Below are 23,815 nucleotides of genomic sequence, written 5' to 3'. Positions count from 1 at the left end.
GTCTGGTGGTGATTCAGAGCTGCAACCCATTAAGAAAATGAGTTAATGCAAAGTTTCTAACTCTTTCCAATCATGTAATTAAATACTATAGCCCCCTAGCACTTGGAAAACAGGCTTATTTTTGGAAATAGAAGGGTGGCAGAGAAGTGGCATTCAGGCCACTGTGCACTGCAGGCTGTTTCAGGATGTGGGTTTATAAAGGAAGGAATTGCATTTCCCCAGTACTCAAGCCACAATGCATACATTTCCCAGAAAATGCATTTCTTTCCCCAATGGGTTTGTTGCCGAGACCACGTAACACCGGTCTTGAAAGACCGACATTGGCTCCCAGTACGTTTCCGAGCACAAATCAAAGTGTTGGTGCTGACCTTTAAAGCCCTAAACGGCCTCGGTCCAGTATACCTGAAGGAGCGTCTCCACCCCCATCGTTCTGCCTGGATACTGAGGTCCAGTGCCGAGGGCCTTCTGGCAGTTCCCTCACTACGAGAAGCCAAGTTACAGGGAACCAGGCAGAGGGCCTTCTTGGTAGTGGCAAAGAGAAAAACAACTACCAGACTTTCAGAAGACACCTGAAGGCAGCCCTGTTTAGGGAAGCTTTTAATGTTTAATAGATTATTGTATTTTAATGTTTTGTTGGAAGCTGCCCAGAGTGGCTGGGGAAACCCAGCCAGATGGGCAGGGTATAAATAATATATTATTATTATTATTATTATTATTATTATTATTATTATTATTATTATTATTATTCTAAGGCTAAAAGTGGATGGGGGGGCTTCATTTGGGACTGCATTGGGTGAGGAGGGGAAGTTTAATTTTCTCCTCCCTAGCTGCAACCCTGATGAAAATCAAAAATTGCTCCACACTGCAATTAATGAAAGCAAAAAAACAACAACACCCCTCACATTTGGCACCAGTTAAGTAATTTACATGTTAAAATGACTTCTGGCCCATTGAAGGCCTGTTAGTTTTCACACTCCTGGGAAATCCTCAATGGAAAAGCCTTTTCCGTATTCTCCTGGGGCAAGACAGGCAAGGATGATGAATCTAGTCAGATGAATTAGACTTTAATTATCTGTCCTCCTTGCCCTTCCTTGATCATAAAGGGATTTTGTTGGTTTGCAGTCTGGATTGTTCTCCAGAAGATTTTGTTGCATCTTACACATTGCTGGCTCCTCATATCCGCTTCTGGCATGCTACGGTCTCCTTGAATCTAGTAACTACTAGATGATGTGAGCTAACCTATCAAAGACTCAATAGCCTGTGTGCAAAACAGCGAAAGCCAATCTGGGGCCATCCCATTTTGGACCACAACTCTGATGAGTGCCAGCAACCATGGCTAACGGGCAGCAATGTTTGGAGTTGTAGTACACAGTATCTGGGGAACACTATGTTGGCTGCCCCAGTGTAAAATAATCCACAGTGCATCCTACCAGGCGGGGTCGGGGGGGGGGAGTCAGAACAAATGGAGATGGGTTTCTGCCCAGATTATTATAAGCATTAACAGCGTGGCAGTTAGGTGTTCAAGTATTATCTGGGATAGCTCAGTCTGTAGAGCATGAGGCTGTGGATCTCAGGGTCATAGGTTTGAGCCCTATGTTGGGCTAAAGATTGGATTAAATCGCCCATTTAATTATCCTCCCCATTCGTATACTTCCACTTGTCTGCATCTTGGTCTCCTTAAATTTTGTTAGATACCGCTTCCCTCACCATTCTATGCTTTACTCATTTTCCCTTCTATTTTATAATCCTTACACCCAGTACCGATCTTTAGAAATGGATCCAGGATTTTATTGCGGGGCATTGTTGTTTCATATAATTTACAAATTTCTCCCAATTCTGTTCAATTTTTTTGTTTGCTACCGCCTCTTATTGCATTGGTTAACTTTGCTAAATCTACATATCCAAATAGTTTCTCCTGCCATTCATTGATTTTTGGTGTATCCTGTTTTTCCCAATATGCGGCGATTAATGTTCGTGCCGCTGCAGTAGCATATTGTTTTGGTTGACTTGGATGGAGTAGGAAGATTGAAGTATGTAATAGTAGGTAATATATGTTGTATTTGTGTTATATCTGCTAGGGAAATCTGTTAGGTTTTGATTGTTGTAATTTGATATGTTTTGATTTGATATGTTTTGATTTGAATCTCAATAAAGTTTAATAAAATAAATAAACAAATTACCCATTTAATAAGCCTTGCATCTGTAAGGACTTCTACGCCGATCAGATACCGCTTTTTGATCAAAAGATTCCTACTTTGCAGGGGGTTGGATTAAATGACCCTCGTGGGTCATTCAATGAGCACTGAATCTATAAGGACCTCTGCACCGATCAGATATTGCTTTTTGTTATCTACACAATATGGTGTAAATAGGGTCCCAGTCAGTGTTGGATGTTGGGGAATTTCCTGCCCCCTCCTTTTTTTGGGGGGGGGTGGACTTTAGCAAACTGCCTCCCCACCTGATCACTCAACAAGAAACGCAGCTTGCTCTGTGACATGCTATTAATCTCACTTGCTCTCAGAGCGCCTTCTCCAAGACTTAAAAGCATTCCTCACACCGCAGATGGATCCTTGTTTGGGGCATGGGTTAACTCAGCATGGTACGTTCTGCCATTAAAACTATACAGAGCCTCAAAATCATAGCAGTTTGGGATCAACAAGCTGCCATGGGAAATTCTGCTGTAAATAATTAACAAGACTAAAAGGGTACAGATTGGCAGAATGGACTGAGCTGGACAGAGGGCACTCTCTGGGTATCAGGAGACCACAGGAGTCAGAAAAAAAGGCTGGAATCTTGTCGTTTGGGGATGCAAGTGCCCCCCCCCAGGTAAATCCCTCTCTTTCTAGATTAAGATTTCCACTTCCGCACCTACTCTCTTTTCTTATCATGTTTTAAAAGAACAATAGTGGCCTGAGTGGTCAGATCAGAGGGAACACGTTTGTGTTAAGCATTTAGTACAGGTTAACTGTATTGGGATCCTCTCAGAGTAGCTGAGGCTACCGGTGGATTTGTGAAAGCAAGAGAAAATGGTGTGGCATCCTAAAAGAGAAAGGTCTTTTCGGATGAAAGCCTTCATTATACACCGTTAGGCTCCTGGCAAAAATGTTCCTCTTTAGCCAGGCCTTTGGCTGATTGACATCCAGTGACCTTTTAAAATGTGTGGTGGAAGGGGGGATTATTGCATTGTTCTTGTTATGTATTTTGAGTTTTTATACTGTGATTTTATGCTGTGAATCACCCTGTGACCTGCAGGTAAAGAATGGTATACAAATAATAATAATAATAATAATAATAATAATAATAATAATAATAATAATAATGATGGTTCTGGTTGTTAGCACTTTCCTTGCACTAGCCAAATTCAGTGAAATGGCCGCGCCAACAAACAACAGACAAGTGGAATGGAGAAGTCTAGCATTACTGTGGTGTGAGATAGTTCTCCCTGCAGCCTTTTATGTACACTTGAGAACTGTTCAGGGTTCTCAACTTCCAAAAGGCAACAAAATTATATTAAACAACAACAAAAAAAAAACCCAGGGACTCCAATTGTTACAAGAAGGCAAAGATACTTGTCAGTTCTATCATGGGCAATATCCAATAAGTACCCGTGTTACTATTGCAAGGGAAAATGTTCGTGAATGCGGTGCTTTCTGGGACTGGATCCAACCGTTCCCTCTAATCTACCAGCAACTTCATTTGGTGATCTGAGCTTGTGGTAAACAGCTTTTCTCCCTCAACAAGAATGCTTTGCTGGGTTCACCTCCTTTGCCTCAGTCTGGTGAAGGTGCTGCGACCGCTTCAGTTAAATCATGCAGAAAGACCCTAATAGGTTAATTGCAATATGGGGATTTGAACATAACGGCTAACGTCCTTGAAGGGGTGTGTGTGACCTACAAGGCCTTTTACTGCATCAAACCAGTTGGCCCCATAAAGAGTGCCAACTCACCCCACCCCTTTTTTTACTGCTATAAACAAGGCACAATTCATATATTCAGTAATATAACCCGCTTCCCCATGCTTTGGTCCCACATTGCCTCCATAGCAGTTGATGGTGTGAGGCTGTGCAGATCATGGTACTTTCCCCCCAAACCATCAACAATGACTGCAATGGAAAGGATGCATTGCCGGGGGAATAACATGAGCAGTGTATGGCCACTGAATGAAATCTGTACAAGGTACTGAGGTGACATGAGGGTAAACTGTGAGGAAGTGGTTTTTCCAGTGGCTACCATCAAGCTGGTTTTCAATGAATCAGGCCTAGTCTGGTAATTGTTTCGGATTTTGTCCCCACTGAGCTGTTCTTCTACAGAGCGCCACAAACGGAGATAAGGGGAAACACTTTCCTTGGGAACAGGGCCAGAAAGCCTAGGTCAAGGGCAGATTTGGAGGAGCTGACCGACCCAGAGTCCTTTCACGAGTAGGTTTCGACACACTCTTTGCTTGTCACCCTTTCAGCTGTTGACAACATGCCTCTGCCAGAAAACAAGGCGCTCCAATGGCCTCTCCGTCTCCGTGTGTGTGCCATAGAATGAGCGAAGGATACAGTTCGGCAGCAGTTTATCCAAAGCACTAATAGTGTTGATAAAAGGAAAAAAATCTGTTTCCACTTGGTAAGTGAATTTCTTTTCGGTTTGTTCAGGGAACAATGTTTGCTTTTGCCCGAGGCATCAGGGATGCTTGCCTAGCTCGGCGCTCGCTGTGAGGGAAACTGAAAGTACACATTGCAACGGACGGTCTTAAGAGCCTGGATGAATAAAAGCGGTATCTGGTATAAAGCTGAACCTCAGGCGTTCCTTATATCTGGAAGACCTGGCCGTGTATGCCAAGTTGCATCCAGTTATAATATAAGAAGCAGAACGCAGCAGTTTTTTCCTGTGAGAATATACTGGAAAGTTCAGACACATACAAGAAGTCTGGCTGTTTGCACATCCTCTCAGAAACAAATGTGGATGCTTATAGGTTAAGTGGTGATTCTGATCTGCATTTGGAATTGTGGAGAAAGACACAGGGCTCTCTGAGATCTCTCCGTTTTGCCACAAGGTTACTGCTGCCTTGGTCATGAGGTGATGATCCCCCTCGTGAACTGGTGCCTCTGGCCCTAACTGTTCCCCTATGAAAAAATTTGCTGCCATTGTTAAAATCTTAAGAGAATCCTCCTGTGAATGTATTCTTTTTGCTTTGTAACAGACACATTTCCACATCAGCTTGGTCCACTGTTCTAGATATATTTTTAAAAGAAAAGGCAACAATAAATAGTGACTGGGGGGTGGAGGGGAAAAAGTGAAATAACAGGTGATGAGCCATTCATCCCCAGCTTGGAATTGTAATGCTCTTACAGAATCTCATCAAGCCCATCAAATGTGGGCTCATCTATCTATCTTATTCTAGATGTCAAGGAACAGGCAAAACACAGAAGTGTTTCCGCCACATGATAAATAAAGCGACTTGCCATTTCCCCAGAACTCGTTTTCTTCACCATTCCACAGCTTATCAACAGGCAGTAGCAGGAGATGTATGATTTATGGTGGGGGAGCTTTGCTTCAGTTCTTACCCCTCTCGCCTCGGCTGCACACCTAGACAGAATTTTCCGGATGTACAGTATTGCTCACTGGAGCAGCAACCTTGAGTGTAAAATGTGCAAAGAGATGTGGTTTGCCACTTAGCTCGTGCATCCCTGTTCTGGCTGAACTAGTCACACACTTTTAAAAGTACGACTCAGGCGAGATTGGGGCACTTATGTATGACGTGACGCAATTTGCATGGTAAGATGTATACCGGTATTAAGGCTTCTGTTAGTTCCACAGTATGTAAGTCTTTCTATCCCGCCTTTTCTCCAATGAGCTCAAGGTATTGTACCTGCTTCTTGTGGGAATGTTCAGGAATGTGGATGAGGAGATATTGTTTAATATGTCCTATCCCCGCTTGCGCTAGCAAGCACCAAACTTTAGCAGTGTAAAAACATTCCCCCTTTTGCAAAATGCACAGCAGAAAAGCGTTTGCGCAGGCTTGATTTAAGCCTGTGAAATAAAGTGTATTTTCCTGGTATTTTCCCCTTTATCCCTCTTAAAAGAAAAGACATGACACAATGTTCTTAAAAGTATAAAAGATGTTTAATTACAATCTTCCTGAGATACAGCATACTCAAGAGGTAGACTTGCTTAGGTAAAAAGTAATATATACATTTTGAAGTTCACTTATAAGAAGTGAGACTCCATCTCATCTCTCTCTAGGCTGGAGGCCTTGAGAGAGATTAACCTCACTAGATCTTGAGTCCTTGAAGTGAAGTGGTCCAAGAGTCCATGAGTAAGAGTAAGAGCGTAAGAGAGTAAGAGAGGGAAATAGCTTCTGGCTTCTGAATTTATCTACCACCTTTCCCATCTAATTAGCATGTGGAGGAACAGGAAACTAGGCTTAGTCATGTGTTCCTCCTCAGTCCTCCACGTGGACTATTTAGGGATTGTTGTGACTTGTCTGTACTTAACCCTTTTCATCCCACACTTCTCCTCCCCCCCACCCCTGCCATTTAATCTCCACCAAAACCCCGTGAAGTATTTTAGGCTGCAAAAACAGGTAACTGCAGATTTGAACGCTGGTCTCCCAGGTCCTACTCTGAGATACTACCTGTTATGCCACGCTGGCGTAGTGGGTACTCTCCCCAGGCTTCGCACTCAAGTGTTTTTGCCCATCCGCAACATGTCCTTGAGCTCCAATAATGCCTCTCACTTGTCTGGTTGGAGGATAGAGAAGGGTGTGTGAATGTGTGTAGAAAATGGCGCACTTTCCCAAGGTACAATTTACATTTGTTGCTCCACTCACTTTTCCCTCTGGCATGCGGCCCTCAGAACACTACCCAGAAGACAATGTGGCCCTCAGGCTGATGAAGTTTCCTCACCCCAGTTCTTGATCAAGGACAGCTGAGCGCTAGCAGAAAGGCAACCAGATTCAGTGGGATGTGGTCAATGGACGGAGGGACTAGGCTCATCTCCTAAATGTTCCTGGTAAATTAGACCATATACCATAACACTGGTCCTGAAAGACCTACATTGGCTCCCAGTACATTCCTGAGCACAATTCAAAGTGTTGGTGTTGACCTTTAAAGCCCTAAATGGCCTCGGTCCAGTATACCTGAAGGACCATCTCCACCCCCATTGTTCTGCCCGGACACTGAGGCCCAGTGCCAAGGCCCTTCTGGTGGTTCCCTTACCTCACAAGCTGGTGCCTCTGGCCCTAACTGTTCTCCTACTGCACACCACTGGGCAGATCATAGGCACTAATCTGCAATCAAAAGCTACCGAAAGGTATATTCAGCTTTCCACAGGATCTCACTATCACTGGGAGATATTCAACCATGGGTGAACTAGGATTTGAACTCCTGCTTTTCCATAGTCGCACTGTGCTGTAGATCACACCTGGGGACATCTCTTATTCTTCCCTGCTCTTTTGGGATACAGTACTGCAGTTCTACGGGGTACTTCACAACAGCATAGTTAAAGGGGCCGCTGACCAGGGCCGGCCCTACGGCCAGGCTGGGTGGCACCGCGCAGCTGTGCCTGCCCGTCCGCCGCGGAGTGCGCTCCACCCACCACACAGCTCCGCCCACCGCGCAGCTCCGCCCACCGCGCTGGGAAACTGGCAGGAAAGTAAACAGCTGTGGCAGGAAAGTAAACAGTGTTTCTGTGCGCTCTAGTTTCCATCATAGTGTTCCATTGTGCCAGAAGCAGTTTAACCATGACCTGGAAAGCTGTCTGTGGACAAATGCCGGCTCCCTTGGCCTGCTTGGAATATACAGTAACTGTTGAGCAGCAAATGTAACTTCATGGGGAAAAACCCACAAATTATTATATCTGAAGAAGTGTGCATGCACACAAAAGCTCATACCTATGACAAACTTAGTTGGAAGGAATTTTTTTTATTTTTTGTTTCGACTATGTCAGACGATCACGGCTACCTACCTTTAACAAGCACAAATTATTAGTATGAAAAGAATTTTAATGTATGCACATTAAAACTATTTGCATTGAAGGGGATACAGTAGTTTTAAACACATATCCATATTTTTTACTTGCCATTATATTGTGATCTTTATATTTCTGCTAAAATGTGCATATACCTCTCAGCTTCTGAGCCTCATGATTCCTCCTGTTCATGACATTTAATCCTGTGTCTTCGAGTGGCCTTCATGAGGCCTAGAATCCATTTCAAATAAAGTCTGTGTGACAATGGTGTTGGTGAGTAATCGTAAACCTTTGCATTTTAACTGGAGCTTGGCCTTGGCTTTTCCACAGAGGCGTTGTTTGCGTCCAAGGGGAGCGTTTTAAGATCTGTAACATCCACCTCTGCAAATCCAGCGAGGTACACATATCCCATTCACTAGGACACTCGTGGCAACACCATCTGCTCCTCTGTCGTGCTGATACCATGGGTTTCTTTTTTATTGAAAAAATGAACCTTATTTGGATATTTATTTCTCATCTGTTTCTTTGGGAAAGGTCATTTCCCTGCCTTGTGGGTTATTTATTATGCTAGTGATTATTCCCCTGAGCTCCTGAAATCCTGCTCTCTTAAAATCATACGGATTTGTAGGATGCAAATTGAACCTTATCCTTTTCTCCTGGGTATCAATACGCAGGCTTTCATCTTTGTTCATACCTGCCCTTAATTCCCAAAACTATTTTGCCTCTTTGATAGGTGGTGAGGGAGGTGGAAAAGGAAAGCTAGAACTGAACCGCCACCTGAAATCTCACGAGAATCCAGTGAAGAGTCTACCTTTCTAACCTAAACCACCCCTCCTGTCTAAACTGCTGCTTGTTAACTGACTCTTGGTTGACAGACAGGGTGTGTAAACGACTTAACTCTTGACACAGTTATCTCATGCAGCGAAAGCTTTGCATCCGGTTCCTGCTTCTTCTGTCTTCCTTGCAAGAGTCGAAGGCTGCTTCTCCAAGAACCCGCTCCTTGTGCTGTGATATTCCACACCTATCAGATAGAGGTGGAGCAAATTTTTTTTGGGTGGCACTTAAAAACATTACAGTACAGTTCATTTCATTTCACTTTAAATTTGTATACTGCCTTTCCATTTTGCTGTACACAAGGCAGTTTACAGCAACAAAATACACAACAAAGATTATAATAAATAATCTGATCCGATAAGAAAATGGAACTTTAAAATGGAACGTGCATCAAAAAAGTAATATTCAATAATCTACTAGAATATAATAGCACACAATAAAATTAACTCTCAAAACACCAGCAGATGATAATTAAACAGAAATTTACTCTTAACAAGTACAATGAATAATTACCAAACTGGTAATTATTTTATTCTTTTTTATGCAATGCATAAAAATGGCAATTATATTTTATGCAATGCAATGCATAAAATATCACCATACAAAACCATATTAAAAGATCAAACTGAGGAACAAAGACACACAATTTAGAAAAGTTTTTTTAAAAAAACAAAAAAACATTAACTTCCATTTTCCCTTCCTTTCTGCTGCTTCTTAAAGTCATGGCCTGGCAGAAGCCAATTGCTCAGCTGGGCTTCACTGAGGGAGGTGAGGCTCTTTCCCCCTTATTTGCACTTCCTCGCCGAGGAAGCGGACTTCTGCTGAATTATTTTAGAACAGTGTTTCCCAAACTTGGGTTTCCAGCCATTTTTGGACTACAACTCCCACCATCCCTAGCTAGCAGAATCAGGGATGATGGAAATTGTAGTCCAAAAACAGCTGGAGACCTAAGTTTGGGACACACTGTGTTAGAGTCTTTCTTTCTTTCTTTCTTTTTAATAATAATTTTTATCAATTTTACAATACAAAGAAACAACACAATATAAAAAGAACATTAAACACAATAAAACAACATTAAAAAGACAAATGCAAAAATCCAAATACAGAATCCTTTCCTTTTAACATTGTATGAGGGGACTTCCTCGAGTTCCCTCCATCAGCGGTTCATTACTCCTTTATCTTTAGCAATTTCCAATTCACTGTATTAAAATTCCTTACAATTTCAAATCTCTCATGCTTCAATTTACTTCACATAATTTCCAAACCCGCAGTTTCTATAAACTTCTAAATCTAATCTCAATATACAATTTTACCATATTTTTGTCGTTTCTTCTCCCCGGTCGCGAATTCTCCCGGTGTGTTTTAGAGTCTTTCTATCCAGCCTGCTGCTCTGGGGACTTACCTGCCAGTTAATGCCTGTGTTGTTCATTGTACGTATATTGGCTCTGAACACCAATATTAGCAAAGGTTGCAATCCTGTTACACACTTACCTGGCAATGTCTCATTTATCTCAAGGGGAGTTGTTTCTGATTAGACGGGCATTTGACTGCACTGTAAAACCACTGATACGAAGTCCTTTCCTAATCGACAGCCTGGTTTTATGTGTGTCTACTTGGAAATCCATCAAACTGAGTTCAGGATGACTTGCTACCGCCAGGTAAATATGCAGAGGACTGCAGTCTTAGTTACGACTTTGCGATAGTTAAGGCTGTGGATGGATTTCTATAGTGTGCATTAAATTTTAAAGCCTTAGGCTCAATTAAGGTGTGTTTCTGTACATTTCATGCTGACAAGGACTTGTTTCGCAAGGACGGACCCTCAAATCACCATTCCGATGGGATGAAGTAGGACTTGGAAGGGCCCCAAATTCGTAAAGTGTATATGCTACAAATATAATGTGCTTTTTAAAAACATGGTTTAAAACTTCTGTTAAATACCCATACCTGGCAGGGAGCTGTGGAGATCCCTCTGAGGTTCCCTGCAATATGTGCCTCTATCTGGTGGTCCATTCTCACATTTGCATGCCACCAGGGCTGGGGAACCTTTAGCCCATAATGGGTCCCAATCTGGCCTGCAATTACTTTTTCCCCAAGCGATGGATGCCCACTTGCCCCACACCATTTGTGACATCAGTTATGGAACTGGTAGAGGCATTGCTCAGCTAATCCTTGCACCAAGCACAAGTATAGGCTTGCCCCCATCTTTCTCCCTGCTGAGTTCTACAAGGGTGACACTGAGGCTAAGGAGGCGGCGGAAGCTGACATTGAGGGACGCAGATAGCACTGTGGTCTAAACCGCCGAGCCTCTTGGGCTTGCCGATCAGAAGGTCGGCAGTTTGAATCCGCACAACGTTGCTCTGTCCCAGCTCCTGCCAACCTAGCAGTTCAAAAGCACACCAGTGCAAGTAGATAAATAGGTACCACTGCGGTGGGAAGGTAAATGGTGTTTCCAAGTGATGCTGGCCACATGACCCAGAAAGCTGTCTGTGAACAAACACTGGCTCCCTCAGCCTGAAAAGTGAGATGAGCGCCACACCCCATAGTCAAGTTTGACTAGACTTAACCACCCAGGGGTCCTTTACCTTATTACCTACCCCCTGGACTGGATGTATTGTGAGAAAGATGCGAGCTGTCTGAGAGCAGACAGATTGGTGGGGCTGTGCACTGTGCCCCATTTGTTCTAATAAACCAGCCTGCCCTAGTGCACAGGGCCAGCCAGCCAGCCAGCCATACCTCATTCTAGGGTTCTAGTTACAGGTAGGTAGCCATGTTGGTCTGCTGTAGTCGAAACAAAATAAAAAAATTCCTTCCAGTAGCACCTTAGAGACCAACTAAGTTTGTTATTGGTATGAGCTTTCGCATGCATGCACACTTCTTCAGATTCTAGGGTATTCATGGAGGATACCCACCCCAAACAAACAGCATTCCATGAGCATGCTCAATCTCCATTGAAGTTTCCTCCTTCCTGAGGTTTTTGTCTGCTAAGTATTTGTTCTACTTTTGGGGGTTTATCCCAAGCCTGCCAATACCTCCCTCATATATATGTATGGCACCATAAGGATTTGCACTTGGATAATGAGTTCACTGGTTTAATGCTGCTGTGCTCTGTATTTTATTTATAATTAATTTCTAATCTGCTGGTTTAATGCTGCTTTGCTTTATTATATAATTAATTTTTATCGCTTCTCTCTCTCTCTCTCTTTTTTTTTGCTATTTTCAACGTGCTTTAATTTTAAAGTATTCCATTTTCCCTGTCAGTCACTTTGGAAACGTGTTCGAAAGGGGGATCTCGGTCACAAAGCCAAGCATATCATTTCTGAGGTTTAGCAATTGCTGTGTTTAGCAATGAAGCTGTAGTCTTTGGCAGAGAGAAAGAAGGCAAATATGTCGCAAAAGGCCAGATCAGCAGGGCCAGACAAACACAGGCCAACATAAAAGGGACCCTGACTCCTTGGCAAGCAGGCCACCTAGAGAGCAGCTCCTCCGGTCCAATAAATATTTATTGCTTGTAGTCATAGGCCTTTGCAAATTAGAGAAGATTAGATGTGAGCTGGAGCAGGTTTTATAGGGCTGCCAGTCAACTGATGTCGGGGGCAGCCGGTCAGACAGGTTGCTGAAAATCAAGAGAATGACTGGATGAGGCTTCTGCCTTTAGGGCTCACCAAGGGTCTTGCGTAGGTATTGAAAGGAAGTTCTTCCCAACTCTGCACCTCTGTCTGCCATTCCAAAACGGCTGGTGCAATTGGAGCCGATGCAATATGAGCGTGCTTGTATTAAACATGTATTGGAGAACGATGCAGCTGCCAACATGATAAATGTGCTTTAAAATCTAGGTTCAGCATGATCCTGCTGACAGGAACACAGTTCGGTGTCTATACATAATCATTATTTCTGTGGCTGGGGTGTGCTGTTTTGCCACAGTTGCATGACAGGCCGGCCAAATATATCTCCATCTCTGCATCTCCACCTGTTTAAGGGTTGCAATTTTGAAATCCACAGGCATCTTGCTGTAAAACTACTGTGCCAACCTTATCAGTTGTCCATAACCATCTCCTTGCTGTGCCCACATTCCCCCACCCCATTGACCTATTTATCTCTGCGCCAACTTCTGCGATACTAAAATAAATAAAAATCCTTCAGTAGCACCTTAAAGACCAACTAAGTTTTTATTTTGGTATGAGCTTTCGTGTGCATGCACACTTCTTCAGATACAGTGAAATGGAAGTTTCCAGGCACTTATGTAGAGAAGGGGTGGGGAGGGGTGGGGAGGGGGAGGGGGGATCACTCAGAAGGGTGGTGGAAATGGGTGATTGACTGACTGATAGCTGTTGATGACTGCAAACGACTGCAAATGGTTTTGCATGAAAAAAGCAAGGGTTGAGATGGCTGAAGATCGCTTATCATGTATAATGAGATAAGAATCCGATATCTCTGTTCAAACCAGGTCCCTCCATGGTTTTGAGCTTGGTGATAAGTTGCAATTCAGCAACTTCTCTTTCCAGTCTATTTCTGAAATTCTTTTGTAGTAAGACAGCTACTTTGAGATCTTGTATAGAATGTCCTGGGAGATTGAAGTGTTCTCCTACTGGTTTTTCTGTCTTCTGGTTCCTGATGTCTTTAAGGTGCTACTGAAGGAATTTTTTTTATTTTACTTCGATCCAGACCAACACGGCTACCTACCTGTAACCAATTCTGCGATACTGTCAGTGAAGGAGAAGCTTTACAATGCCTGCCACTTTTCTGGTATTGCTCTAGTGCGAAAGCGAAATGGCCAACCCAGTTTCCTGGCTTGGCTTCTTGTTTAGAGCAAAATATTTACCTTGCACAAATAGTCTCTATAGCTCAGTCGATAGAGCATGGGACTTTTAATCTCAGGGTTGTGGACTCGAGCCCCACGTCGGGCAAAAGATTAATGCATTGCAAGATTTCCTGCATTGGAGGGGGTTGAACCTCCTGGTCCCGTCCAACTCTATAATCTTAAGATTAAGGTAATGAAGCAACTCTGATTGCTCATTGTTTCCTCTGCCTTTTCAGCTAATAAATGCTGCGATTTGACAGGAGAAAACATTCTAAGGGGAATTCTGGGAGTGTGGGCTAATCCATCAAGCTGACTACAGAGGGTTCAAGATACAAGAGAGGAAGTCTCTAGAACCCAGAATGGGTTCTAGGTCAGGTTTCCACTTGGTAGGCCTGCCTAACTAAAATACTGGCAGCCTACCTCTTCAGAGAAAACGGTTTTCCCTAAAGGGAAACCGGTTGTGGTCTGCGACTGGAAGCAATAGCTTTGTACATTGCATAAAGAATCCTGGGGACAGTAGTTTGTTAAGGCTGCCGGGAATTGTAGCGCTCTGATGGGTAAACATACCATTCTGGAGATGTGAGGGGTAAATTACAGCTCCCGGGATTCTTGGGGAGGAAGCCATGTGCTTGAAATGTATGGTGCCCATGCCAGGAATGCCTTATTTCCCACCTTCCTGGGATATGGAAGGAGATCGAGGCAGGCTTCTGAGGATACCAATTAAATTGTGGTTCTCTCTTCCTCCTACAAAGCCGAGTTGTTGCCTTTGCCTTACAGTCGGCCAGCTAGTCTTGCTAGAGGACCACCTTACTAGAAACAGAATAAGCAACCTCCCCCCTCAATCTCCATGACCACTGGCACTTCCATGACCGCTGCTGTTATAGCATACTCCATATAAGACTACCAATTCCTCTTTCACTTGTGTTTTGGGAGCGGTGGTGGAGACCATAGGAGCCAACTCCTACAGGCTGATGTCCCTTTGAGACTCCTCCCCCCAAAAATATGGGGGGCTCCCCCAAAGTTGATGGGCATTGCCATTCAAATGGTGTGCGCGCACCGTATCATGTGATTGATTATGATGGGTGGGGCTTACCTGCCCCCACCCCAGTATTTTATTCAAGTTGGCACCCCAGGTGAAAATGAGTGGCTTATTGGATTGTTTCTCAACCGGTAGCTATTTTGTTTGTAAATAAGACATGTTTCATTTATAATTTTTTATAATCATATAAATTATACAATGTCACCTGTAGCCCTCTTGGAATATTGGGGGGCAGGGGACCATATGCCCCCCCAATTGAGAAACATTGGACTACCGGAAGGAAGTTGACGGAGCTCCGGGGGTGGGGTGGCGCTACCTCTAGTTCCTGAGCAAGCCCTTCCTCTGAGTCTCTTCTTCCCTAGGAGACCCCTGGATCAGGGCCGTGTGTGGACGCGTTTTGAAAGGCACACGCTGCATCTACAAACCATAGCTGCCAAGTTATCCCTTTTTTAAAGGGATTTTCCCTTATGCTGAATAGGCTTCCTCGCGAGAAAAGGGAAAACTTGGCAGCTATGCTACAAACCAAGCGCACTCCCTTTATTAATTATTGCAGGAAATGGCAACGGGGGGGGGGGTCTCAGTCGCTGCCAGTGTATATCTTTTAGGGAGGGGTGGGGAGCATCTTAGGAGCTGAAATCCTACTCCGAGCCTAGCCCCTCGTTTACGGGGAGCTTCACCTCCCCGCCCGCTACCCATCTCCAACGAAAGCCTGCCGCCTCCTCGCCTCCGGCAAAGCCCCCAAAGGTGAACTCCGGCTCTCCACCGTTGCGCGTCGGAGGTGGCGCGTCTTTGCGCCGAGCGGGGCCCATTGATTCCCCGGGCTTGGGGGGGAGTGGCCGCGGGTGGGCGACGACGAGAGCGCCTCCCCGGCTCTGCTGGCCACTTGGCACGTCGGAGGTGCAGCCGGCAGCCTTCCTGCGCCGCGTGAGCTGCATCTGCTTCCTTGACACTCGCGTTTCCCTCGACAAGGGGCTCGTCCAGAAGCAACAGCCAGCCAGCCGCCACCACCACCACCGCCAAGCGCAGGTCTGGCGCCCCCTGCACTCGGAGGCGATCTCCGCTCTGCTTGCAAGAAGCCGTTGGCTTTCCTTTTTTTTACCGGCGATCTGCATATATATACACCTCTATTATACATGCACACACATGCAAGCAAGCAAGCGGGAGCGTGCGTCGAGGGCGAGGGAAGAATTCGCAGAAAGACGCCGAAATTGTGAGTCTCTTTGGGAAAGGGGTGGAGGGGGAGTGCAGGTGCGCGGCCGGGGAAAGAAGTCTTCGGAGGAAAGGCTACAGGTGGAAACTTGGGTGGAAGGGGAAACCCTCGAAGGCTGTCCGGATGGGCTGTCAAGGGAGCTCCCGGACAACATGCAGGCTGCAGCTGGAGCGGGGGCAGCCCTTGGAGATCTTGATGTTGCTTGTCTCCTCCTCCTCAGTGGGATTTGAGGTGGCAGCTGGCTTTGCTTGGGAACCGTGGGCTGCAGTCGTGGGCGAACCCCGAGGGGCATCCATTTCCACGAACTCCGTGGGGATAGTTTCTGGGTCAGGGATCCGGCTTGCGATTGTATGCGCCTTCTGCTTGGGAGCAAGCGAACCCAGTAAATAGGTACAGGATTCGCTTGCGTGCTTCTTTCTCTCTGCCTGAGAATCCAGTGCAAAAGGACCTTGTCCCTCAGCGGCAACCTGGGGGGGGGGGGGGGCTCCTGCTATCTGTCTGTTTTCTGAAGACTCCACAGAGGAAGAAAACCCCTTCCCTGCGAACATCTGCCTTAAAAGTCAGTGGAGATTTTGCTGTGGTACCTAAATCGGCATTTATGAAACTTGATCTGTGGAACAATGAAAGAGGCTCTTTCAAACCTAAATTTTATTTCTAGGATTGTGTCACCCACTACCCCCCCCTTCAGCACGTTGTCTTCTCCATCTGCTTCCCAACCCACTTCCATCTTTCCCAGTTTCACCCCCTGCAGCGGAGGAGAGTTTGTGCAACAAGCCAGAAAATCCCTAGTTCAAATTCTGCCTCTGGGTGGTCAGAGGTTAAAAATCGCTGGATCTCTGCCTCACTCTCTTTAGTGGAGGGGATACGGAGCAATCTTGCAGGGTTGTTGTATTGGTGTAATATTATGTAGAGCATTCTGAACACCCTGAATGTCTCCAGGGCCCATAATTCTCTCCCTGCATCGTATTAGCTCCACAAAGAGGGTGTGAGTGTCATAGAGACAGCTAGCGTAGTGGTTAGAGTGTCAAACTAGAACAGGGTGTGTGACCCTGTCTACTCAGAAGCAACTCCTTCTGAATTCAGTAGGGTTTACTCCCAGGTTAAATGGAGTCAGGACAGCACTTTCTGCCAGTCACTAGGCTTCAGCCTAGCCTACCTCACAGGGCTGTTGTGATGATAAATTGGCATGGCAGGGGATGGGGGGCAAGTACATCCCCGTAGGCTTCTTGAAGGAAAACTGATATATAGATTTAACCATTAAAAAGCGTTATTGAAGAGCTGTCTCCGATGCTGGTCCTACTTGGAACAGAACCATTGAAATGAACAGATGTTAGTTAACCATGTCCATTAACTTCAATAGGTTTGTTCCAAGTAGGACCATATTAATTAATAATCTTGACTTCAATAACCCAAGTTATTGCAGTCATCCCATACGGGGATCGAACCTGCGACTTTGGTGTTAGCAGCGCCGCTCTCTAACCAACTGAGCTATTCATCCATTCCTTGGTTGTCTCTCTTCTGCCAGCACCCAGAACTGCCTACTGACTCTGCTGAGAACAACAGGAGGGATTATGTGTGTAACTGGAGGCAGAGAACAGCCTCATTCCTGCAAAAGACCAAGTGACCCTCCCACGCTTACCCTCCCCACCTCGGCATCCTCCTGCCTGCACCATTATTTTACTTTCCTCTTTCAACATTTGATTTGATGAGGTCCACCGAAGAAATGAAAGGAGGGGGAAACAGGGGGCTTCCACACCAGGAGGGCTGGTTTGGACTGGTAGCTTCTCCTCTAATTAAGACCTCAAACTCCAGCCCGTAACAGCAGCTCAACCATGGAGCTCACAGTAAACATAAAGGAAAGAGAGAGATGAATAAGATGCTAGGGTTTCAATAGTGTGTGCAGGTTTAGGAAATCTGGCATGAGAACAGAGGAACTGTTGAAGTTGCAGGAGGGGGAATGTCGTTCTAATGAAGGTGGAAAGAAATCAAAGACAACCAATTTGTTGTTGAGGTTCTCTCTCTCTCTCTCTCTCTCTCTCTCTCTCTCTCTCTCTCTCACTCTCTCTCTCTCTCTCACACACACACACACACACACCCCACTTCCCAGACTTAACACTGTGTGGTTTGGAATGACATTTCCTGCAATCTGCGGCAGACCGCAATAGCTTGTGGTTTATGTGTAAGGGCAAACAACTGTATTCAATAAGCAAAAGGCATAGATTATATGATTGTTTGACCGTCATTCACCGGGAGTATGTCTGAGCTGGGACCTAAAAGCTTTAGGTTATGCTATAGCACTGAGTTCATCACACTTGGGGCTGTTTATTTCAGTGGGCTTCAGTATATTTAAGTCCATTGGATTGTGTCCCTAAGGGACTGGCTGTTCATTGATGAGCGAAAAGGGGGTGGAAAGAAACAAATCAAAGAGGAAACAATTGGCTTCAGCATATCTAGTTATATTCTGAGATTCAATAAAGAGATGGTCCAGATATATATATATATAAATGGCTGTATATATTTTTTAAAAAAATAAACAACAATAAAGTGTGTGAGATAGCTGGAAAATTAGGGTAGTCAGATCCTCCCCCAAAATTGCTTCCATCCCTTTCAATAGTTTTGTAGAAGATGGAATTTCCTACACCTGCTGAAATTTATTCCTTTATATATACATATTTTATCCAGATATAAGGAGTGCAGGAGCCATACCCTCTTTTTTTCACCTGGCCACCCTAGAATCAATAAAAGTGAATTTATTCATTTATTTTATTTCAGAAAATTTATATGCTGCTTGATTATAAGAAGAAAAAACCCAAAGTGGTTTTTTTAATATAAGTGAATAGAAATGATATTGCAGTACTGTACCCTTAATTATGCAGATAAGTGCTCTGGTCATCCCTCCTCAAAATCATGTAGGATAATTAGAAGTGCTGAGAGTTTCTAAAATGCTCCCTTTAATTAAAAGGATTAAACTGGGGGACTGAAAGCATGTCTGCTCAGAAAGAAGCCCCATTGAGTTCAGTGGGCTTACACCCCAGGTTTGTGTGGTTTTATTTTTTAATGTGTGGGATTGCAGCCTAAACGGGTTAGTACTTTCTGTATAAAAGGGGGGGCAGCCAAAGGTGATATCTGCTCCTCAGGTATAGAGCACAAAGATTTGAACTAATGTTGCCCAGTGCTGTGGCACCCAGTGAATTTTTTTGGAGGGGAACAGTTAGGGCCAGAGGCACCAGCTTGTGAGGGCGATGGGTGGGTGGGGGCGGCAATGTCGTGATGTTGTGATGTCTCACACATGAGCATTGTGTTTTCCCCCTAAGGCAGACAAATAATAATAATAATAATAATAATAATAATAATAATAATAATAATAATTTATTATTTATTCCCCAGCCACTCTGGGCGGCTTCCAACCGAATGTTAAAAACAGTACAGCATCAAACATTAAAAACTCCCCTAAACAGAGCCGCCTTCAGTTGTCTTCTGAATGTAAAATAGTTGTTTATTGCCTTGACATCTGCTGGGAGGGCGTTCCACAGGGCGGGTGCCACTACCGAGAAGGCCCTCTGTCTGGTTCCCTGTAACCTCACTTCTCGCAATGAGGGAACCTCCAGAAGGCCCCCGGTGCTGGATCTCAGTGTGTGGGCTGAATGGTGGGGGTGGAGACGCTCCTTCAGGTATACAGGACCAAGGCCGTTTAGGGCTTTAAAGGTCAGTACCAACACTTTGAATTGTGCTCGGAAACGTACTGGGAGCCAGTGTAGATCTCTCAGGACCGGTGTTATGTGGTCCCGGCGGCCACTCCCAGTCACTAGTCTAGCTGCCGCATTCTGGATTAATTGCAGTTTCCGGGTCACCTTCAAAGGTAGCCCCACGTAGAGCGCATTGCAGTAGTCCAAGCGGGAGATAACCAGAGCATGCAGCACTCTGGTGAGACAGTCTGCAGGCAGGTAGGGTCTCAGCCTGTGTACCAGATGGAGCTGGTAGACAGCCCCCCTGGACACAGAATTAACCTGTGCCTCCATGGACAGCTGTGAGTCCAAAATGACTCCCAGGCTGTGCACCTGAGCTTTGGGAAGGAGGTGTCAAGCAGGCCCATCCTAGCCATAGAGGCTAGTGGCGTGGAGAACCACGGCGCCGTGCGCTGGAAGGGCGCCAAGTGAGCGCAGGGTTCCAGCGATCTGGCCAGGACTGCGCTCCTTCTCTGAGAACTCCGCGCTGCGCCTCCTTCTCGTTTCCCCAGCGCTGGGTTCCGCTCAGTCGAGCTTTGCCACCAACGCGCACACAGCGCCCAAGCAGCTCTTGCTGGTCCCGCGGTGCGCGCACTGGTGGCGAAGCTTGACTGAGCGGAACCCAGCGCTGGGGAAACGAGAAGGAGGCGCAGCACGGAGTCCTCGGAGGTGGCCTCCCGCTGCTGCCGTGGTCTGCTTGGCACTCCCGGGCCCTTGGAGAGGCGCTGGAGGGGGGCGCTGGAGGGACCTAGCGCCAGGTGGGCTTAAGACGGCCCTGGTGTCAAGCCTCTGACAGGATGCTGGAGCCATCCTGCCTTCTTCCCAAAGCTGGGAATACACATAAAGCACTATAGGAGATGTTAAGTGAAGGTGTGGCTAAAGACTATGGAGGACTGGAGCCCCTTGGCTGAGTCGTAGGAACATAGGAAGCTTTGATATTGTGTCAGGTCATTGATCCAGCTACCTCGGTATTATCCACACGAACAGCAAGCAGCTCTCCAGAGTTTCAGGATAGTGCCTCTTAAGGCCAACTCAGTGGGCCACATTATCTACTTGAACCTAAGCTAGGTATTGTTTTTTCAGTCTGCATGAGCAGTCACAGGACACAGCTATTAGTCTCTGGGCTAGTCATTAAGACAAGTGTGATCAACACAGGGAAAGAGCAACCCATGTGTTGCCCTGTGACATCTTCTGTACCCTTGACACTTTCATTCCCTCCCAGCCAGTATACATTGCAAGAGATGGATCATTAACACCCCACCAGCATTCGAAATTTGCCAGGCACCAGGCGCATTTTGCACCTGACTATTGACCATATGTGACTAACTGAAGATGCCTAATATCTCCACCATCTGGAGGTGCCTGCCTGGAGATTGTTGGATCTTGCCTGTTTTTACACTCTAACAACACATCCTGCAGAATTCTACCCGTGATATTTTATCTGTGCAATCAGAACAAAAAGTTGTATTGAAAAAGACGACTTTTGGTCCCCCAAATGGCAACTAGACATTCTGTTTTGGGGGTTTAAGGAGTCATTTGGCACCTAGCTTAGATACCTGAGGTTTCTAACACCGCACCCCACCCACAGTGGCAGTTCTGTTCAAAAGAAAGCCCAAGAGCCTTTGGGAAAGGTAGCAGCCGATGAGTTTGCTCTGTCTCTGATAACAGAAAACTGGTCTGATGCAGTAAGCCATATGCAGTTGGTATAACAGCATTTCTTCCTTCTTTGGGTTTCAGATCCTCCCATATTGCCTTGGACCACCCTGACCCAATTGACATGAGAGGGTTTCTTGCCTGAAGAGTACTCTTTGCCCGTGACAACAGCTGCACCATGGGCCTTGAGAATGATTTGCCCAACACCACAGCCTTCTGGTTCCCCTCGCCGTCTCAGTTTGACAGCTTCCCCCCAGAGACTCCTGCCGCCAACACCTCCATCAACATCACAAGCCACCACTATGACTTGACTAGCAATGCCATCCTCACCTTCATGTACTTTGTGGTGTGCATTGTGGGCCTCTGCGGGAACACTCTGGTCATCTATGTCATCCTCCGTTACGCCAAAATGAAGACGATCACCAACATCTACATACTCAACTTGGCTATAGCGGATGAACTGTTCATGTTGGGGTTGCCTTTCCTGGCTATGCAGGTGGCTCTGGTTCACTGGCCCTTCGGGAAAGCCATCTGCCGGGTCGTCATGACAGTAGACGGGATCAATCAGTTCACCAGCATCTTCTGCCTCACAGTCATGAGCATTGATAGGTACCTTGCTGTGGTCCATCCTATAAAATCTGCCAAGTGGAGGAGACCAAGAACAGCAAAGATGGTCAATGTAGCTGTCTGGGGTATCTCCCTTCTGGTCATACTACCCATCATGATATATGCTGGAGTGAGCAATAACCACGGGAATAGTAGCTGTACCATGATCTGGCCAGATGACTCGCTTGCTTGGTATGTTGGCTTCATCATCTATACCTTCATCTTGGGCTTCTTGGTGCCCCTCACCATCATCTGCCTTTGCTACCTGTTTATCATCATCAAGGTCAAGTCCTCTGGCATCAGGGTGGGCTCCTCCAAGAGGAAAAAGTCAGAGAAGAAGGTCACCAGGATGGTCTCCATTGTCGTTGCCGTCTTCATCTTTTGCTGGCTTCCCTTCTATATCTTCAACGTCTCGTCGGTCTCTGTTTTGATCGAGCCAACCCCTGTCCTCAAGGGCATGTTTGATTTTGTAGTGGTCCTCACCTACGCCAACAGCTGCGCCAACCCCATCCTTTATGCCTTCTTGTCCGACAACTTCAAGAAGAGCTTCCAAAATGTCCTCTGCCTTATGAAAGTCAGTGGCATGGATGAAGCCGACAGGAGTGACAGCAAGCAGGACAAGTCTAGGCTAAACGAGGCCACAGAAACCCAGAGGACATTGCTCAATGGAGACCTTCAGACAAGCATCTGAAAGATCTCCGCCCACTCATCTCCTTCCTGCTTCTTCACAGAAGCCCACAGCGAGTCAGCATAATGGCCTTTGGTCCTTCTTTCAAGGGAATGGTAATGCATGCGAAGGATTGGTTCAGGGGACAGACTTGCTTCTCGGCCAACAGCAGGCTGGTTTTAAGGATATTAATCGAAAGGAGAAGTATATTATGGGAGTGATCGACTAGAAATACTCATAAATGTGTACACACTTGTACATGCATGTTTGAATACAAGGGATGATGCAATATTGGTAGTATCCCTGTGCTAAATCCATTTGAGTTAATTTGAACTTTTTTATATATATTAAAAAAACACACCAATGCTTCACAGGTCAGATTTTCCACACAAGGTCTAAAAATTCAAAAGCTCCATCTCCAATATTTGAGTTAAATTATTAAAAGAAGAACTTGGCTGACACACAGAGACGCCGGAATAAGGACGAAGGTGATAAGTATTCCACAAGTTCACGTACTGAATTATATATATGTTTTTTATCAAGCTATCCTCTTTGCAGTCACCACCACCCCTTCTAAATGATAGGTGCTTTGAAAGTTTGGCTCGATGTGCTTTTCAAGTAGGCAAAACGTTAAGCTCATATGTTTTATATAAAATCAAAAAATGTCATGAGATATTGGGAGGGAGGGAGGGTGGGTGGTGTGGCGTGGTAAATGAGTAACTGCATTATATTGCTCTTGTTTATGGAACAGCTAATGAAATGAGGTATTTAGAGATGGGATCAGAAATCTTCATAGCTTGAATCAAATAAGTGTGGTATATAGTATGCTAATAGGGTGACAGAGAGACTTGTCTCTAACTGTAATGAGAGCCCCTTTCCATGACTTCAAAGAGATGGCAAATATATTGTCCTCCCTCCATCTCTTTGCCTCCTACATAATGGTTTTCCCCACGAACAATCTTTTGTGGATAGGAATGATGTTGTCAGAGTCTGAGAGCAGATATCCAGCATCTGAGTCCAAAAGCCACAATATGTTAACTTTGCCACCCAAACGTCACCAAGTCATCGACAAGCTTTTGAGTTCACCAGAACTCTTCATCAGACTGGATCTTGCTCGCAATTTTGTGACATTTTGGTTGGTCCTAATAGAGGTACAGTCACACCTCATGTTACGTCTGCTTAATGTTACGTTTTTTCAGGTTGCGTCCCGCAGCGACCCGGAAGCACCAGAAAGGGTTACTTCCGGGTTTTGCTGCTCGCGCATGCGCAGTAGCGCTAAATCACGCATGCGCACAAGCACCAAATTGCGCTGTGCACCTGCGCAGATA

At 45.4% G+C, this 23,815-nt stretch overlaps 1 protein-coding gene across 2 annotated transcripts; it reads left to right on the top strand.

The window, feature by feature from the left end:
• The first annotated feature begins 2,711 nt into the window (after positions 1 to 2,711).
• Positions 2,712 to 23,161, top strand: SSTR2 (somatostatin receptor 2). Of its 2 annotated transcripts, XM_035104084.2 has the most exons (3): positions 2,712 to 2,826; positions 4,456 to 4,610; positions 21,299 to 23,161. In XM_035104084.2, the coding sequence occupies exon 3, from the start codon at positions 21,393 to 21,395 to the stop codon at positions 22,509 to 22,511; it is 1,119 nt and encodes a 372-aa protein (XP_034959975.1). In that variant the 5' UTR covers positions 2,712 to 2,826; positions 4,456 to 4,610; positions 21,299 to 21,392; the 3' UTR covers positions 22,512 to 23,161. The 2 variants fall into 2 exon arrangements, with proteins under 2 accessions (XP_034959975.1, XP_034959976.1); XM_035104085.2 differs by lacking the exons at positions 2,712 to 2,826; positions 4,456 to 4,610 and adding an exon at positions 15,656 to 15,836.
• Positions 23,162 to 23,815: the final 654 nt, after the last annotated feature.

This window comes from Zootoca vivipara, chromosome 2 (genome assembly GCF_963506605.1).
Source record: "Zootoca vivipara chromosome 2, rZooViv1.1, whole genome shotgun sequence".
Taxonomy (NCBI): domain Eukaryota; kingdom Metazoa; phylum Chordata; class Lepidosauria; order Squamata; family Lacertidae; genus Zootoca; species Zootoca vivipara.
Note: the sequence above shows the minus strand (reverse complement) of the source record. Positions and strands in the feature narration are given on the sequence as shown.